At 42.3% G+C, this 20,054-nt stretch overlaps 2 protein-coding genes across 4 annotated transcripts in view; one reads left to right on the top strand and one right to left on the bottom strand.

Moving 5' to 3' along the window:
* LOC308184750 (uncharacterized protein) overlaps positions 1 to 20,054 on the bottom strand; it is a 224,008-nt gene that overhangs the window by 142,415 nt on the left and 61,539 nt on the right. The window lies entirely within an intron of this gene.
* The window catches only part of LOC308184742 (zinc finger protein 131-like), a 33,245-nt gene that overhangs the window by 4,916 nt on the left and 8,275 nt on the right, over positions 1 to 20,054 (top strand). For 2 of the 3 annotated variants that reach the window (XM_080572168.1, XM_080572169.1), the window contains exons 2-5: positions 8,524 to 8,662; positions 10,242 to 10,343; positions 10,633 to 10,777; positions 15,853 to 16,541. In XM_080572168.1, the coding sequence (XP_080428294.1) occupies positions 8,539 to 8,662; positions 10,242 to 10,343; positions 10,633 to 10,777; positions 15,853 to 16,541 (1,060 nt within the window). In that variant the 5' untranslated portion in view covers positions 8,524 to 8,538. The remainder of the gene's footprint in view (positions 1 to 8,523; positions 8,663 to 10,241; positions 10,344 to 10,632; positions 10,778 to 15,852; positions 16,542 to 20,054) is intronic. The other variant, XM_080572170.1, reaches the window with a different exon arrangement.

Genomic DNA, 20,054 nt, shown 5'->3' with positions numbered 1-20,054 from the left:
GGCATGGTTTACGGGGTATGTTTCCAGCCACCCAGTAGTTGCTTCTACCATGGTGAGTATGTACCGTTTGCCTTGGCGGGTTTGTGGGAGTGGTCCGATATAGTCAATTTGCCAGGCCTCACCATATTGAAACCCTAGACACCTCCCCCTGTTCCAGGGAGATTTTGCCTTCATGGCTCTCTTAATTGCAGCACAGGTCTCACACTCATGGGTAACCTGTGTGATGGCCTCAATGGTCAAGTCCACCCCTCGATCACGAGCCCATCTGTATGTGGCATCCCTCCCCAGATGTCCTGATGTTTCATGGGCCCGTCGAGCTACAAACAGCTCACCCTTACATCCCCAGTCCAGATCCACCTGAGCCACATCAATTTTTGAAGCTCGATCCACTTCTTCGTTGTTCTGATGTTCTTCGGTTGCGCGGCTCTTGGGCATGTGGGCATCTACATGATGTACTTTTACATCCAGGTTTTCTACCTGAGCAGTAATATCTTGCCACAGGGTGGCAGCCCAGATAGCTTTACCTCTGCGCTGCCAGTTGCTCTGTTTCCATTGCTGCAGCCACCCCCACAGAGCATTTGCCACCATCCATGACTCAGTGTAGAGATACAGTACTGGCCACTTTTCTCTTTCAGCAATTTAAGGGCCAGTTGTATGGCTTTTACTTCTGCATACTGACTTGACTCACCTTCCCCTTCCATGGCCTCCACGACTCGTCGTGTGGGACTCCACACAGCAGCTTTCCATTTCCGATGGCTCCCTACCACACGGCAGGATCTGTCAGTGAACAACACATACTGCTTTCTGTCTTCTGGCAACTCATTATATGGTGGTGCCTCTTCAGCACGGGTTACCTCTTCTGTCGGCACTCCAAAATCTCTGCCTTCCGGCCAGTCCATGATCTCTTCCAGGATTCCTGGGCGGTTGGGTTTCCCCATTCGAGCCGGCTGTGTAATTAACACTATCCACTTACTCCACGTAGCGTCAGTTGCATGGTGTGTAGTGGGAATTTTCCCTTTGAACATCCAGTGTAACACAGGTAGCCGTGGTGCCAAGAGGAGCTGTGCTTCTGTACCCACAACTTCTGAAGCAGCTCGAACATCCTCATATGCTGTTAGTATCTCTTTTTCAGTTCGGGTGTAATTGGCTTCTGATCCTCGATAGCCCCGGCTCCAGAACCCCAGAGGTCGACCTCGAGTTTCTTCTGGGGTTTTCTGCCAGAGGCTCCAGGTGAGGCCATGCTCCCTGGCTGCAGTGTAAGTTATGTTTTGCACAGCTGGTCCGGTACGGACAGGCCCAAGGGCTACTGCACGAGCTATTTCTTGTTTGATTTGTTCAAAAGCCTGTTGTTGCTCAGGGCCCCACTCGAAATAGTTTCTCTTTCGAGTCACTTGATATAGAGGACTCACAAGCTGACTATAGCCTGGAACATGCATTCTCCAGAATCCCACAAGGCCTAGGAAAGCTTGCGTTTCTTTTTTGCTAGTTGGCGGAGACATTGCTGTTATGTTATTGATCACATCCATCGGAATATGGCGACGTCCATCCTGCCATTTTACCCCCAAGAACTGGATTTCCTGTGCAGGTCCCTTGACCTTACTCTGTTTAATGGCAAAACCAGCTTTCAGGAGAATTTGGATTGCTTTCTTCCCTTTCTCAAAAACAACTTCTGCTGTGTCACCCCACACAATGATGTCATCGATGTACTGCAGGTGTTCAGGAGCTCCCCCTTGTTCCAGTGCAGACTGCATCAGTCCATGGCAAATGGTAGGGCTGTGTTTCCACCCCTGGGGCAGTCGATTCCGGGTGTATTGGATGCCCCTCCAAGTGAATGCAAACTGTGGCCTGCATGCTGCTGCCAGAGGGATGGAGAAAAATGCATTAGCAATATCGATTGTGGCGTACTACTTGGCTGCCTTTGACTCTAGTTCATACTGAAGTTCTAGCATGTCCGGCACTGCAGCACTCAGTGGTGGCGTGACTTCGTTCAGGCCCCGATAGTCCACCGTTAGCCTCCACTCGCCATTAGACTTTCACACTGTCCATATAAGACTATTTAAGTGTGAGCGAGTCTTGCTGATCACTCCTTGGCTCTCCAGCCGATGAACTAACTCATGGATGGGAATCAGGGAGTCTCGGTTGGTGCGATATAGCTGTCAGTGCACCGTTGTGGTAGCGATTGGTACCTGCTGTTCTTCAACCTTCAGCAATCCTACAATGGAAGAGTCTTCTGAAAGGCCCGGCAGGGTAGACAGCTGCCTAATCTTCTCTGTGCTCAAAGCAGCTATGCTGAAAGCCCACCGGTACCCTTTTGGATCCTTGAAGTACCCTCTCTTAAGGTAGTCTATGCCAAGGATGCATGGAGCCTCCGGGCCAGTCACAATGGGATGCTTTTGCTACTCATTCCCAGTTAGACTCACTTCAGCCTCCAATACAGTTAATTGTTGGGATCCCCCTCTCACTCCAGAGATACAGATGGGTTCTGTCCCTTGGTAGCCTGATGGCATTAAGGTACATTGTGCGCCAGTGTCCACTAAAGCTTTGTATTCTTGTGGTTCCAATATGCCAGGCCATTGGATCCACACAGTCCAATAAATTCGGTTATCCCTCTCCTCTACCTGGCCAGAGGCAGGGCCCCTCTAGTCCTGGTTGGAGTATCTGCCACTTAATTCTTGCAAATGAGAAGCAGAGGTCCCTTCATCAGGGTCAAGAATAACATCAGCTCTTCTACTGCCTCTGGGGAACTGCCCAACAGACACTGGAGCAGCATTTTTCTTAGGAGCCCCTCTTCTTTCTGCTGTACTTCCTTTCAGTTCACGTACCCGAGCAGCTAGGGTTGAAGTAGGTACACCATCCCATTTCCTCATATATTCCCCGTGGTCACGCAGATAAAACCACAAGGTGCCATGTGGTGTGCATCTTGGATACTCTCTCTCTCGAGCAGGAAAATACTGATTCTTAGTGGCTGAAATATCACTCTGTCTGGATGAGGAGGGATATGCTCGTTCTACGAGGTTGTCACGTCTTTCGGACAGTTTCTCCACAGCTGAGACACAGGCCCGTAGCAGAGCAGAGAGGTTGTCTTCATATTTTTGAAGCTGGCAGGACATAGTATACACTGTTGGTCCCATCCCCTCATCCCAATGAATTCCTGCCAGCGTACTGGCATGTGATGATGGTGCGTTCCGCACAAATTTACGCCACATGGATGTTGTGCACTGGACTTCATCGGGATCTTGAGGTGTCTGGGCATTGTCCAAATCACTATAAATCATCTCCAGCACAGCTAATTCCCACAGATGCTGGAGACCTTTATCCATAGTGGCCCACTTGCCAACTTGATAGACAGTATCTTCCTTATGGGGATACCTTTCTTTCACAGCTGCCAGGAGTCGCCTCCAGAGGCTGAGAACCTGTGCCCCTCTCCCAATTACTTTGTCAATGACCCTTTCTCTAGAGAGGGATCCCAGCTGCTTGGCTTCATTGCCTTCTAATTGTTGGCTATTGGCCCCAGCATCAAACCAGCCAGGTGAGGATGTGCTCACCTGGGTGTCGACCAAAATCCTTTTGTATTTCTCGCAACTCACTCAGGGATAGGGATCGAGTGGTTTCTGATTCCTTTATGATTTCCATCTCTTCTTCCTTCTGTTTTTGTGATGGCTCTGCTTTAGAGGTGCCTGCCTTTTCCCCTTCTCCCTCCTTCTTAGGAGAGGCTTCTTCCCTTACTAAACGAGCTGACTTCTGTTTCCATTGTTTTGACTTGACTATGGGGGCGACTGATACCATAGTTGGTTGATCCTCTGGGTCAGTCACAGCATGTGTTATCTGGTCATCAGGTTCAGAGACTTCCTCCCTCTCTTCAAGGTGCTGGATGATGTTAAACAGTGTTTGATAGGAGTAAGCCAGGACCCAGCAGGGTGCTGCAAGCTGTCGTTCTCTGGCATTATCAGGGTCAGGGCATACGACTCTCAAACATTCTATCAGGTTTTTAGGATTTTGCACTAGTTCAGGGGTGAAGTTCAAAACTATTGGAGGAGACACCCGTGACAGGTACCTGCCGATATCCTCCCACACACCTTGCCACCTGCCACAAGACTGTTTCGGGACAGATTCCCGGGTAAGCTTTCTAAACAATCGACTAATCTTAGAGAGAAGAGGAAACCCGTTATTCAGAATTAGAAATAGTAATATATGGGTTACACATGGATATCCAAAATACTCAGAGACTGTTGTAATTAGCCCACTGTGAAAGAAGGAGGAGGCACCATTCCTGATATTATTCATAAACTGACTTCCAGATGAGGAAAGGAAGGCAGTGTAATTCTGAACATTCTCTAAAAGATAGTTTCCATGAGACCCAAGTGATAACAGTGCAGAGCCTGAATGCCAGATTAAACTCAAGGCCAGTGCTTGGCAGCACAGCGAATTAAAAAAAAAAACAAACACAGACTGTAGCACATTCTCGGATCGGATATAGAGGAGAAAGGAGAACATGACAGGGATTGCATGACACATGATCAAACATGCCAATATTAAAAGGACACTGAACATGGTGACTAGCAAGTAAGTGTGTTAGTTGTAAGCGTTTTAATCAATTCTACTGTTATCTCAACCCTTCGAGCCCCACGTTGGGCGCCAAAAAGGACTGTGGTGGTTTTACCGTGCTAGGCAGCTGAACACCACAACCGCTCTCTCCCTCCCCCTCCTTAGAAGAGGAGGGGAAGAAGTAAAGGTATGAACAACTCACGGGTTGAGATAAGGATGATTTAATTAAAGGGGAAAAAAAAGGAAATAATTATAAAGGAAAGATTATTAATTAATTTAACTAAAGGGGGGAAAAAAAGGAAAGGGGGAAAGGGAAAACTAAACAAAACAAGTAAAGGCTATGTGGAAGTGCAGAGGAAAGAAATTACTCTCTACTTCCCACAAATGAGCGATGCTTGACCACGTCCTTGAAGCAGGGCCTCAACGCACGTAGCCGGTGTTCGGGAGGAGGACAGACGTTTTCGCAACGAGAGCCCACCCCTCCCCTCTTCCTCCTTTTTCCACCTTTTATTGCTGAGTGTGACATCATATGGTATGGAATATCCCTTTGGTTGGTTTAGGTCAGCTGCCCTGGTGATGTTTCTTTTCTCACTTTTTTTGCCCACCCCCTAGGAGGGTTAGAGAGAGTGCTGATGCTGTGCCAGCACTGCTCAGCAGCAGACACAACACTGGTGTGATACCATTGCTGTTTTAGCTACGAGTGCAGAGCACAGCACTGTATGGGCTGCTGCTGGGAAAGTTAACATCCCTCAGGGGGATGGGGTCCATCCCTCAGGAGCACACTGCTCCAACCTGGGTCCCCCATGGGCAGCAGCTCCTGCCAGGTCACCTGCTCCTTTGTGGTCTCCTCTTCATGGGCTACAGGTCTGGCACAGAATCTGCTCCGGTGGGGGTCCTCCACAGGCCGCAGCCTCCTTCAGTGCAGGTCCACCTGCTCTACTGTGGTCTCCTTCACGGGCTGCAGTGTGGAAATTGGCTTCACTGTGGTACTCCATGGGCTGCAGGGGGACAGCCTGCTCCACCATGGTCCTCTCTACAGGCCCCATGGGAACTTTGGCTCCGGTGCATGGGGCACCTCCTCCCTCTCCTTCTTCACTGACCTTGGCGTCTGCAAGGCTGTTTCTCACTCCCCAGCTGCTGTTGTTTTTTTCCCTTTCTTTAATATGCTCTCACAGAAATGCAAGCAAAATCACTTATTGGCCCAGCTCTGGGCAGCATCGGGTCGCTTTGGAGCCCTATGGAACTGTCCCTTCTCTAACATGTGGCAGCTTCTGTATTCTTCTCACAGAAGCTACCCCTTCAGCTCCCCCCCCCAGCTACCAAAACCTTGCTATGAAAACCCACTACAGTTGATGAGGCACTGGAACAGGTTGCCCAGAGAAGGTGTGGATGCCCCATCTCTGGAAGTGATTAAGGCCAAGTTGGATGGGGCATTGAGCAACCTGGTCTAGTGGAAGGTGTTCCTGCTTATAGCGGGGCCTGGAATTAGATGGTTTTTAAGGTGTCCCTTACAAACTAACATTTCTATGATTCTATGGATCACATAGTTTCACTGAGGTACATTTATAAGGATAGATCTGTGATTTGTATGCTTATCATGGGAGATGCATATTGTTTCACAAGTTGGTAAGGTTAAGTCAATAGTTGACCGAGTCTTCCAAGAAAATCCAGGTAAACAGCTTAAGCAGTCAGTTTTCCCTTGCTGATCTATGAGCTTGCATGTAACCATCAGCTTGGATCACTTCTGTCTGCCTTCTTTGGCTTCTTGTTTTCTTAGTGTTTTCTGTTTTTTTTTTCTTTGAGTACTGTGCCTTTCACTTCTTGCTCAAGAGTATTCATGCTCTCAATGAACATATGCTGTTATGTTGGGCTTTTTTTTTTTTTTTTTGCAGTATCACTGAGTTTCATGTTAATTCAGGACAATGATTTACCTATCGTAAGTTGTATGTTTTCCATGTGTGTTTTTTTTTTTAAATATATTTTGGGGGGTCAAAATTGGTTTGGTTTAATTTTTAGGGAATTATATTTTTAACTGTAAGTCATCTATCCTCGTACGACTTCTCAAAAGTGGGTAGGAAGAATTAAACAGTGAAGTAAATAGCTGATAAAATCTAATGTGAAATAGCAGATAAGAGATGACTAGCAGTTCCTGCCTTTGTTCTAAGACTCATTACAGATGAGGTGAAGTGAAGGTAGCAGCAGTGCCCTTCCCCTTTCACCTCACCTTCCCCCTGACCCCAACAGACTGGTCTCCTCTGTCCCCTTTAAGAGCCTGATATGTATTTCAGCATCCACTTGGCAAAGCACGGGTAGTAGCAGGTAGAACTAGACTTTCATAAGCAGTTGTTTTTTTCCTTTCCCTTTTCATGGGACAGTTTTTCTGAGATGCAAGGAAGAGTGTGTTTTGTCGAATTTGTATTTTAATCACAATTTTCCTTACTTGATATATTAGTCATAAGAAAATTTTTGCCTTCATCATAACCAGGTCATTCTTTTCCTCTCTGCTTCTGTCAAACACCATGTACCAGTATGTGCATTTGTTGGAAGTAAGGTAGAATTCATGTAGTCACACAGGGGAGTTAGTACACATGGTGGCATCAGCTCAGATGTAGTTAATACACGTCAAGACAGGTTTATACTCGGGACTTTCCAATTCCAATCACACACAAAAATCTGTACCAGGAGTCAGGGAGCAAGAGGTGGTTCTGCATAAGCAGCAGACTAACATCTGCATCTTCTCCATGGGCACAGTTTTATGTAACCTCTTCAGGTCTGAGAACCTCTGCAACTCCCACCCCTAGCTATTTTTATTATATTAGTAAGGGAGGAAGGGCCATCAAATTACAAGCCTATGTGTCTCTTTCAAAAGGTTGGCAACAAATATTCCACCTTGCAGGGGAGAAGCGTAAGTAGGCTGGGTGAATAAGAAGCTTCTTGCTGTTGGGTGTAGTAACACTTTAAATCCCTGGCAACTTCTATGTATTCAGAAGCTGAACAGTACTGCCTTATTACATCCTGTGAGAAATATTGCAATAATTTTCTCAGACAGGGTCTTCTGTGAAGCGAATTTATTCACAATTGCAATGGCGGGCGTCCCTCAAACAGGAGTGCACAGTAAAAGTATATCATAACCTTATATTCCCTGTTACCTGACACTTAATTCCTCCCCCATTTCTTCATTGGCTGAGTAATACAGGCTCACAAACTACTCAACGCTTTTCTATACCATATATGTACAATTTTATTTGACCAACCTTTAATTTCTCCTTTTCTTTTCCCCTTCTTCTCTCATGACTAGAGAGCCCATGAATTTTGTTTTTACTGTTTTTGCAGTGCTCGTCCTGTTTTTCTTAGCTATCCTCCTTATTTTGGAACAGTGGGACCTTCTACTGTCCCCTTATCTGCTTAACATTCCCCTTTGTTACGATTGTACAATTACTTTTAAATATACATGGTTAGTTTTCTACTGCAAAAACACAACTTTGATTCTCACAGTCCTTACTTAAAGTAAACATCTTGTGTTCGCTAGATACAAAATGTGAGTTAAATAAGGAAGAAATTTTAAGAACTGTTCTTCCACTAAGTGGATTGGTAGAATTGTAGGAAGTGACTGCATAAAGATTTTGATGTTATGCTGATGAGATGCTGTTAAATAGTTAGCTGTGCAGATGTTACATCCCTACTTTATTTACTTTGAGGCAGGTGGGTCCTTGCTGAATCTGTAGAATAAAGAAATACACAGCTTGACTGTTCTTTGATGTGTACATATAGAAGGCCATACTCTACTTCATTAACCCTGATGTTTCCTACCTGTTAGCTAAAATTAGATAAACCAGTTACCATGACGTTTTGGTGCTTCTACTGTTTTTTGTAGTCCCTGAGAAGTGCCACTTAATTTGTGTTTGTATGCTAACTTGACTGTGCGTAGTGTTTACTGAGTGACTCAGTATTTTGACTTTGCTAATGCATCTTTCCCAGACTACTGCTTCGGCCATGGAAGCTGAAGAAATGATGGAATGTATCCAGGAATTCCCAGAACACTATAAAGTTATTTTGGATAGACTGAATGAACAACGTGAGCAGGACCAGTTCACAGACATCACTCTGATTGTGGATGGTATGTATAGGCCTGTGGACCAGTTGGTATACAGAGAATTCTGAAAGCTGTGCTGGGAAGATGTTGGGTTTGTCATGGGTCAGCTGTCAAACTGGGCTGCTAACGAGTTCTTTGTTCTGTACTGGTCTGTGAGTTGCTTGCAGATTTTCTTTTAAAGTCTTGGGATAAACAGTCTCCAGCAGTGATTAATAATTGTGCTTCTGCTTTTCCAAACAAGTGGCTAAATGTTTTCAGATAGTATACCACTTTGTAACTGCTGTACTTATTTAATGTTATCTAAGTATTTCCAAAACACTGCAAAAAATGTTTTTCTCTAACTTAACCTGTTTGCATGCAGAGAACATGTATACATACTATTTAAAAAGCAAAAGCTTGCTTCTGTAGTATCTGCTTACTATTTTTAATACATAGTATACATAGTTAAAACAAGGTAGAACTCACTTTTCTTTTTCTGTGTTCTAGAGATATAAGTATTAGTTTAAAAGGAAGACAGAGATAAGTGCTTATTATCCCATTAGAAAAGGGTGTGTCTGATTGCCTGAGATTGCTTCTTCTCTCAAATGTGTCTTACAATGAATGAGTGCTTCAAGGAAGATAGGCAGTGTCCAGTAGGACAGACTTAGCTAAAGGAATACCACCTGACCCTTGAAAGGATAGCAGTAACTCATTTGAAGGAAAAGAGTCATATAGAGTCTGGATTAGAAAACAGGAAGCAAATGAAGAGAAGACTGCTCTTCTGGAATTGCCATAGTTTCACTGACAGTGCTTGCACAAAACGTAGCCTGAATGTTTCTATCCCGTGGAGACTTATGAATGTTCATGCCTGTGCCAAGGAGAAGGCAACGCAGTTATGGGGAATACACAGCCTGGAAAACAGGAAGAGCAGAGCAGAGCAGAACTACTTTTGTTCTGCTGGGATGTTTATGCTAGCTGAAGTGGTGATAAAATAGATCAGTCTTTAAGAGTGGCAAAAAGCACAGCTAACTTGGATAAAACCTAGCAGTTGAGTTCAAGACATACAGGAAAAAAGTTCATGCAAAGATTTGCCATAACTTAAATATCTGAAAAGAGAAACACTCCGGAGTGAATGAGTTCTCCAGCTGATTGAGTTGCAGAGGAAATCCACATGCAGTACCATTCCCAGGAAAGACCTTAATTCATGAACATTCAGAGGTTCTGGGAGTTGGCAAATAGCTTCCTTCCTTTCAGTACTTAACTGTCTGCCCCTTTAGAATTTCAAAACCTTAATGTTACCACTTCTTGTGCAATTTGAGCCTTCTACTTCGATATTCGATACCCATTGGGTCTAAGGAAATTTAGTAGTCTAATTGTCAGTTCCAGACATTCTTCCTGGGAGTTCAGCAAGGTCAGTGATGTCAGCAAGGGTCTGTATGGGAATGAGATAGGCTAGCTGCAGTAGCATCCCATGTTACAGGGAGATATTAAGTGACTGTATGCTGCTAGAGTAGATTTGTAGACTGGGTTTTACAGCTGTTTTCTTTTGTGCATTGGCACTTATTCTGCAGTATAAGTAAGGAAAGTGTTATCCTAAACCAAAGTTTTTTCTCTGTCTTTGCAGGTCACCATTTCAAAGCTCATAAGGCTGTTCTTGCTGCCTGTAGCCAGTTCTTCTACAAATTCTTCCAAGATTTCACTCAGGAGCCCTTGGTGGAGATTGAAGGTAAATATGATTGATGCAGTTAAAAAATAATAAAAAAAAATTGTATATCAAAGCTTGAAATGAATGTGGTATCCTTGGTACAGGCTGACATGCATGCTTGGTCATATCAGATAATTTTTTAGGTCTCAGCTCTTGAATTGTTCTGAGGCAGCTGTTGCTACTGGAAAAAGCTTCCCTTGAAATAAAATCAAAAAGAAAAATAAGTCTTGAATTAAGCCTTTTAGAAGGGGGAGAGTGTGAGGTTCTGAGGTTTCTGGGGTGCTAACTTGCTTTCCTTGCTTATAAACAGGTGTAAGTAATATGGCATTTCGTCACCTAATAGAGTTCACCTATACAGCAAAACTAATGGTCCAAGGTGAGGAGGAAGCAAATGATGTTTGGAAAGCAGCTGAGTATTTACAGATGTTAGAAGCTATCAAAGCACTTGAAATCAGGTAAACACATAAGCCTCTTTTTCTTCCCAACACTTAAATGTAGTCTTAAGAATCCTTTTACCAGAGCTGGCTGCAAGTATTTTGCAGTGCTGTTCCTTATCCTGGAACCTCCTGAACTTGTGGGGGGCCGTATAATTCTGATCCATATCTTATAGTAGAAGAGTATAAAGGCTAAAAAAAAAAAAAAAAAAAAAAGGAATGTCACATTATTTGGGCTGGAACTTGGTGGCAAGTGACATGGCTGGTAAACACCACAAATTCACAGCCCTATAATGTCTGCGGTAACTAATACCAGGTCTGTGCTATCTGACTGCCCGCACCTGATTGAAAGCTGGATGTACAGGTGACAAGGTGCCTTAGGTAATTAGACCACATTAACAAGTATGGGCTAGTATTTGATTTCATGCAGCTTTATGCTGCTTCTGAGAGAATAGGCAGTGATTTTGAAGCTTCTCAGTAGAAAATACAAAATATCAAACCTCTTGAGTAAATCATATCATAGAATGGCTTGGGTTGGAAGGGACCTTAAAGATCATCTAGTTCCAACCCCCCTGCCATAGGCAGGGATGCCACCCACTAGATCAGGTTTGCCAGGGTCCCATCCAGCCTGGCCTTGAACACCTCCAGGGATGGGGCATCCACAGCCTCTCTGGGCAACCTGTTCCAGTGCCTCACCACCCTCTGAGTAAAGAACTTCTTCTTAACATCCAATCTAAATCTCCCCTCTTTCAGTTTAAAATCGTTCCCCCTTGTCCTGTCATTATCTACACAAGTAAAGAGTCCCTCTCCATCTTTTTTAAAAGTCCCCTTTAATACTGAAAGGTCACAATGAGGTCTCCCTGGAGCCTTCTCTTCTCCAGGCTGAACATCCCCAGCTCTCTCAGCCTTTCTTCGTAGGAGAGGTGTTCCAGCCCTCTGATCATCTTTGTGGCCCTCCTCTGGACCTGTTCCAACAGGTCCACATCCTTCTTGTGCTGGGGGCCCCAGACCTGGATGCGGTACTCCAAGTGGGGCCTCACAAGGGCAGAGTAGAGGGGGAAAATCACCCCCCTTGACCTACTGGCCACACCTCTTTTAATGCAGCCCAGGATGCAGTTGGCCTTCTGGGCTGCAAGCGCACACTGCCGGCTCGTGTCGAGCTTCTCATCCACCAGAACCCACAAATCCCTCTCCGTGGGGCTGCTCTCAATGAGTTCTTCTCCCAGTCTGTACTCATGTCTGGGATTGCTCCGATCTAGGTGCAGCACTTTGCACTTGGACTTGTTGAACCTCATTTTGGTTCATGTGGGCCCACTTCTCAAGCCCGTCCAGGTCCCTTTGGATGGCATCCCTTCCTTCTGTTGTATCAACTGCATCACTCAGCTTGGTGTCATCTGCAAACTTGCTGAGGGTGCACTTGATCCCTTCATCTGTGTCATTCATGAAGATATTGAAAAGCACCAGTCCCAAGACAGACCCCTGAGGGACACCACTCGTCACCAGCTTCCACCTGGACATAGAACCATTGACCACTGCTCTCTGGGTGCATCCATCAAGCCACTTCCTTATCCACCGAATGGTCCACCCTTCTAATCCATATCTCTCCACTGTAGAAATCAGGATGTCATGTGGGACAGTGTCAAAAGCCTTACAGAAGTCCAGGTAGATGACATCGGTCGGTCTTGCCTTGTCAACTGAAATATAATTGTTATAACAAGTTTTATACTGAATTAGTACTTAATCAGATGTTGATGTGGCACTTTTTATCCAGTACCTGTAACTGTATGCCATCATAGAACTCCAGCCTGAGAAAAGTAGGTGCCATTCCCATCATGCTTTTTTTTTTTTCTTGCCCTTCTTTCCCTTTTACTTTCACAGAGTGCTGTTATGTTATCATTCCTTTTGTATTCTCCTCTGTTCTTTCATCATGAAGCAGAGGGAGGGGCAATAAATGCCTCCTGGTCTTATGGTTATCCTTGCTTTCTCTTCTAGACTTCCTGACCTACTGGTCTTTGCATCAAGGCTAAGATTCCTCTTTATCTTCCCATAAATGCGTTAGCCAAGGGGAGTGACATTGGCCCAGAGTTCTCCTAGTAGCCAGTTAGCATTTTGTTTTTAAAAATAAGCAAAAAAAAAAAAACCACAACCCACCTCCATGACACGATACGGGAAACTTGGTTTTCAACATCAGTGTTGATTTTTTTTTGATTTTTTGAATGAACTTATTCTGTGCTTATTCTGGGGATTGGCAATGGAGCTGAGCTGAAAATGAGTAATTTTTTTAATAGGTGAGAGATGGGATTGCGCATTTCTGGTCCTACCCTCCAACAACACCAACACATCTTTTTGACATTAAGATTAAGCATGGTAGAATCAAAAGAACCTTTTTTTTTTTCCAGATTTGATAGAAAAAGCAGACCTTTGCAGTCTGCTTGAGAAATTGAAAAGAAACTTGAAACTGAAAAAGTGTGTTCTAATTGGTATTGCTTTGAGTTGGTATGTACCAATAGAGCTGTTGAAACAAGGTTCGGATCAACCCATCAAGCTAAACTGTCCAGCCTGCAATTATTCCACACTACTACATAATGTTATGTAGTTTATTGGTTATCTGTCTCTAGTAAACATTGTATTTCCTTCTAACATAAGAATTAAATGTTTTGCTTAACAGACACATGCAAGCCAGTATACGCTTAGTTATTTCCATTGTTCATAGACTGCAAAGTTTGTGGGGGTTTTATTTTGTTTGTTTGTTGTTGTTTTGGTAGAAAAACAAACTTGAGTATCACTGTCAGTCTCTTCCACAGTAGAAAGAGGGGGGGATTGCAATACAGTGTCTTGGTCTAAACTCTGACTGAAAAGGATAAGCTTCAGAAACCAGCTGAAGTAGAAATGATAATTGAACTAACCATTTTGGTTTAACCTATTAGGCATCTGAGTACCACACAGCTATTTGCTCACTCTCCAGCCCCAGCAGTGGGATGGGGGAGAGAATCTGTGGGGGAGAAGCAAGGGAAAATAACATTGATAAATTATGATAAAGGAATATACAAAGCAAGTGATGCTCAATGCAATTGTTTGCCACCTGCTGACTGATGCCTAGCCAGACCCTAAGCAGTGGTCTTAGCTGTGTCCCCTCCCAGCTTCTTGTGTACCCCAAACCTCCTCCTTGGCAGGGTAATATGAGAAGCTGAAAAGCCCTTGACTTAGTTGTTGCAGAGCAGTGCTTACACTAAAACATCAGTGTGTTATCAGCATTATTCTCATCCTAAATCTAAAACACAGCACCGCACCAGCTACTAGGAAGAAAATTAAATCCCGGCCAAAACCAGGGCACTAATCTCTCGTATAATGTATCCAAGAGTTGGACATCACGACCTAGACTAGAAAGAAAACAACCATCTGTTATTCCTTAAAATGCAGTTGTATGGTGTGTATCCTTATACAAAGCTTCACACCTGAACCACACAATGTGCTCAAGAATAGTAGTCTCCTCTTTCCTGAGCAGCGGATTATTTTGGTATATAATTCTGGAGCTACTTGTGGTAATGTGCAAAGTAACTTGTCACTTTCTAGACTTCAGAAATACAGGGTATATGAAACTACAAGTTTAACTGTTCTGTCTTCCTGTATCTGAATATTGTAAGGTGTAATTTGATAAGCTGTATCCTGCATTAGGTCATTAGCCACATATTTCTGGCATATGACATACAAATACTTGAAGCCATATTTGCCTATTACTAGATGACCCAGAAGTGATAGGGACTAGATTACATGAAAGGATTCATCAGGCTGCAGAGGAAAGTAAAAGCATACTCTCCTCAGTCTGATTTGAGGGGAAGATCATCTGCCCGTTTTTGAAACTGAAACTGAATACTAAAATGTAAGTGCTGTGGATAATCTTGAGGGTCTGACTTGAAAGCACTGGCTCGCTCAGCTCTGCCTATCCCTGACATCTTGGAGGAAGAGGGTTGTGTGTGCCTGGTGCAGGGGCAAAAGGAACAGATCTGGAGGAAACATAGGAGAGATTTTTGGTAGAAAAGCGAACTTAAGTATCACTGTCAGTCTCTTCTCCAAAGTATAAGGGGGAGGAATTGTAATACAGTGCCTCAGTCTTAATCTTATTTTTGAGTTGGAACTCCTCCCTTTGGGGAAATTTTTTTCCCAAGTATAGAATTTCACAAGTTTCTTAGATAAACCTATACCATTCGCCTAAACTGGTCTTTCTTATGTGTTTTGCGTCATTCAAGCAAGAGTGTTGTGGTTTAACGCTGGCAGGCAGATAAGTACCATACAGCTGCTTTTTTGCTCTCCCCAGGTAGGATGGGGGAGAGAATTGGGAAGGTAAAAGTGGAAGAACTTATAGGTTGAGATAAAAGCTTACTAAGTAAAACAAAAGCCACGCACACAAGCAAAACAAGGAATTCATTTGTTACTTCTCATTGGCAGGCAGGTGTTCAGATGCTTCCAGGAAAGCAGAGCTCATCACACATAACGGCTTCTTGGGAAGACAAATGCCATCACTTCAACTACAACCCCCTCCCCCCCTTCCTCCTTTGTTCCAGCTTTTATTACTGAGTATGATGTCATATGGCATAGAATATCTATTTTGTCAGTCTGGGTCAGTTGTCCTGGCTGTGTCCCCTCTACCATTCTGGTACACCCCAGTCTTCTTGCTAGCAGGGCAGCATAAGAAGCAGAAAAGTCCTTGGCTCTGTGTAAGCACTGCTCTTCAACAACTAAAAATATTGGTGTGTTATCACCATTATTTTCATCTGAAATCCAAAACACAGCATTGTGTGAGCCTATACGGAGAAAATTAACTCCATCCCAGCCAAAATCATGACACAGCACTTTAAAACACTTCAGTAACCTTATGTAAAAGGCTCTACAGCTTTAACCTTACTATTTTACAGCTCTAAGGAGTATCAACTAAGGACAGATTAGCTTCTGAAATGCACACAGGTTATGTGGTCATTCATTATTCAGTTTCTTTGAGAAATACCTAGAAAATGTTTAATGCAGAAGCTCAGTATCAGGCAGGAATTATTATGTAAGTGCTTGTGGATCTTAACCATATTTATGCAAATGCTTTACAGGAACAAAGAAAATTCATCACCCTTAGAATCAAATCAAATACAAGGTAAAGATAAACTGAAAAAGAGGAAGATAGCTGAAACCTCTAATGTTATAACAGAAACACTGCCATCTGCAGAATCGGAGCCTATTGAAATTGAGGTTGAGATTGCTGAAGGGACAATTGAAATGGAAGATGATAGCGTCGAGACACTTGAAGAAGTAGCTTCTGCAGAGCAATCCATAAAGTACGTACAGACAACGGGTACATCAGATGAATCTGCTTTGGCTCTTTTGGCAGATATTACCAGCAAGTATCGTCAGGGAGAACGAAAATGCCAGATCCAAGAAGAAGGTGACAGTGCAACTGATCCCTTATGCAAACAGGTAGAAGGTATTGAAATTGTGGAACTTCAGCTATCACACATGAACAATTTATTCCACTGTGAGAAATGTAACCGTTCATTTAAATTGTTTTACCATTTTAAGGAACACATGAAAATACACTCTACTGAGAGTTACAAGTGTGACATATGCAATAAAAGGTACCTACGAGAGAGTGCTTTGAAACAGCACCTCACGTGTTACCACATTGATGAAGGTGGTGCCAGCAAGAAGCAAAGACCTGGCAAAAAAATACATATATGCCAGTACTGTGAAAAACAGTTTGACCACTTTGGACATTTTAAAGAGCACCTCCGGAAGCACACAGGTAAGAGTACTACTATAGGCACGTACATGTCGCTTTGACTCTAGCACTTTGGATTTCTGCATGTTTTGGGGAAGTAGAGAATATGCTAAAGAGAACACGCAAGTCCCAAGTGCTAGAAATACTTGGCTTCTAGTTACAACTAAAATCATAGAATCTTGTTGTTGATTCTATGCTGATTTTTTTTCCCATTGATATAAACTGTGAGGAATCGAGGTTGTTTTTTTTTTAAATGGTTAAAAATAGGCACCTAAAACCAGAAAATCCTAATGAAGCTTCTCTCAAGTGTGTTAAACTTTTTTCTAAAAAATACTTTGTAAGGCATGTTTACTTCTTCAAAAGTGCCAAACTGAGTAGCTACTTTTATTTTCGCAACTGTGATTTTGTCAGGGTGAAATACTACCCCTATCTTTGCTCTTGACGTCTCATCTCATGATTTGATTTTGTTTGTTAACTAACACAGCAAAGTATTTCTATTGACTATAGTAAACTCTTGTTATCCAGTTTTCATAAAGGCAGATTTTACAATAGCATCTTCTGAGTACAAAATTATTTGTGCTCCTTTCTTATAATATGGGAGGTTAACATGCTACTTGATCTCATTGAAAAGTCTTTACTGTCTGTACAGATACTGAGTGTTATATAGCTAACTCTTTGAATGTAAAATATATGGTCCTGATCCTTCTATATGTTTTTGTTTAATATGTCAGTCATGAGTCATCAGTAAGAATTTAATGGAGGGTAGTAGCCCTCTTCTTTCTCAGCTTGTTGTTGTTAAAGTCTTTTATTTGATCTTCTTTGCATCTGTGTATGGGACTCCTGATTATTGATACATGACACTGTATCCAGTCTAATCCCAGTAGCCCCTTAAAAGTTGCATTTGTAAAAAGTCTTTGGCAAATCCTTATTCCCTATAAAGTAGGAAGTGTTTCTTCAATATAGCTAAGCCAACTACGAGCTATGTAATGAAAGTGTTTTCAGAGAAAAGTTTATGGCAGATTAACAGAGTAAACCAAATATCACCATATGGTGGTGGTTGTTTGTTGTGACAAAGAACTTTGGGGACCAAGCAACTTAGCATATCACAGACGATGCATAGTACTTTATCAATATTTATTGATACAAGTATAACACATGGAATGTAATTACTTTTGGTTTAGCATTTTGAAAGCCTTAAGCTTAAAATCAGACCTGATACTACCATTTCACTGTGGTCTCCTAAGATCAGTGGAAAAACTCCCGTTGAGCCCAAAGGCTTTCTAAACTCTGATTTCTGTATAGCATTAGTTGAATACTAAAACGAAAAATGAAGAGTCCAAGAAGAAAACTTCCTACAAACTATCTCATCCTGTTGCTGTTTAATCACAACACCAGCAATAACATTCAAGTAGCAAGTGCAGAAGAAATAGACACCTTATTAATTTTGGTAATTGTTTTTGATGTAGGAATTTGATATCAGCAAAAGCTGTTCTCTTGTTTCAAGAAAAGAAATTAGGAAGGGTAACCTTGGAGCTTCTTTCTTGCACACTTATACAGTGCCTTAAGAATCCTCAGAATCTATTAAGAAACTAAAAAAAAAAAAACCACTCAAAATTGTCTTGCATGTCATGTGCCCATGAACATACTAACAAAGTCATCTCCAGAATTTATAAACAGGGAGTTTTTTTGCATGATGTAATGATTCTTTTTTTACTGCATGAGAATCAATGCAAATTTGCTTGCCAATTGTAGGTAACTCACAGGACAGAAATTCTGCTAGGCTTAATGTATATCCTTTGAAGTTAATAACTCTAATTTGTCTTGCACAAGAAGAGCAACTTCCTCATACAGAAGTCAATCTTAGAAGGAAGCTATCGCTCTCAATATGCTTGTCTAATCCTGGTATTTTGCAAAGCTTATATCCCCTAGCAGAAAGAGACACTGAACAGCTTTGATTTCCTCTGATTTTACTGGGAATTTTGACTGCTAAATATTTCTCAAATTTATTTATTTATTTTAACTTTTACGGAGTGTGTGTTTGCTCACATGAGTGAAGATGGAAGTGAGGGAGTTTTGATGTGCTCCAAGCAGCTAAACGTCTGAAAACTCTGTAAGTGAAGTAATTTGTATACAGATTATACGAACTTGTTAGGAAAAAAATAATCAAGGGCTTTGCCATTCTGTGGTAAATCTAAAATATGATTTTACAGGAAGTGTACTTTAAACTTTAAATAACATCTTCCATAGTTGTGAATAAGTGGACTCTGAATACCTTGAATAAATAATTGCAAAGAGTTCGTTTGATAAATACCTGCCTTTGGGGTACTTGTGGGGGGAAAAACAATAAAAAGCTGGGTTTATTCTTTCTTTCTAAACACAAATAATGATGTGGTAGCTTTATAGTTAGGGATGTATTCCTTTGTATTTCTTACACATTAGGCAAATAAAAATCACAGTGTTGTTAGACATTTCTTTGGGTTAACAATATTTATTTTGGACCATCTCCTTCCTGTGGCTATAGGTTTACAAAGGAACCGGCACAATATCAGACTGTCTTCTGTCAGAATTTCTGTCCTGTGAGTTACTCACTATTGGTGAGGGAAATCTCATTCTTTTTCATACAGTGAAAAAAAGATCAACACTAGATCCAGTCAAAAACCTCCCTCTTTAGAAAATCTCAGTTAGATGAGGCTAAACTTGCAGCTGAATCATACGCAGGGGAAGAGAAACAGGCTGTCATCTTTAGTAGAGGTGTTCAGCCCCCTGCTCACATTGCCAATGCCTCTCTCAAGGTAACGGTGGCCTGGCATGCCATGCATGCTTTCCATCCCCCTTGTGAGCTGTACAACTTGGGTCACAGTGCTGATTTGTGCTGTGCAAGAAGTCGCGTGACTTCTTTTGGCCCTTGGATATTGCTAGCATTATCATTGAATTGTCACTTTCAGTTACTTTTGTCAGAATATGGTGAAGATTACTGAACAATTTCAGTAAGAACAGAATAAATCTGTCCCTTACTGTGTGGTGGCTTACTTCAAGTAACTATTTAAATGTGGCCAAATCACAGGGCAGGTGAAGGTCTGTGGTGTGAGTTTTGTGTTGTTTTATCTTCTTGGCTTGCCATTGTATGTGGTTGCTCATGCAAAGTCTGTAATTTTTGACATCAGAGACTGGTGGCAGTTCAGTATCCTCTGTATTACCTTACAACAGTCTCTGAAAACATAGCCTTCTGTAATCATTAAGGGGAATATTCGTACCATTTAACTTTTTTTGGTAGCCTTTAGGTGTGTAAGCCAGAATTATAGGCTACTTGTGGATTTCTGTTGAAAAGCTAGTTGGGTATTTCTGAAAATATAGGTTTATTGGCTTTCCATTCCAGTTGGTAACTACCATCTTCCTAAAAATGTAGGCTTTTAAACTTTATCTAGCTAGAATATATTCTTACATTATTCACTGAAATAATCCTCATTTGGAATTCATCCTCTTTTGGAATTCATTAAGCAGTTTGTTTCAGTAGTTACATTGATGCCAGTACCTTCA

This window comes from Anser brachyrhynchus, assembly GCF_964034855.1.
Source record: "Anser brachyrhynchus genome assembly, chromosome: W".
Classification (NCBI taxonomy): domain Eukaryota; kingdom Metazoa; phylum Chordata; class Aves; order Anseriformes; family Anatidae; genus Anser; species Anser brachyrhynchus.
The sequence above is the reverse complement of the archived record's forward strand: the minus strand, read 5'-3'. Positions and strand labels throughout refer to the sequence as shown.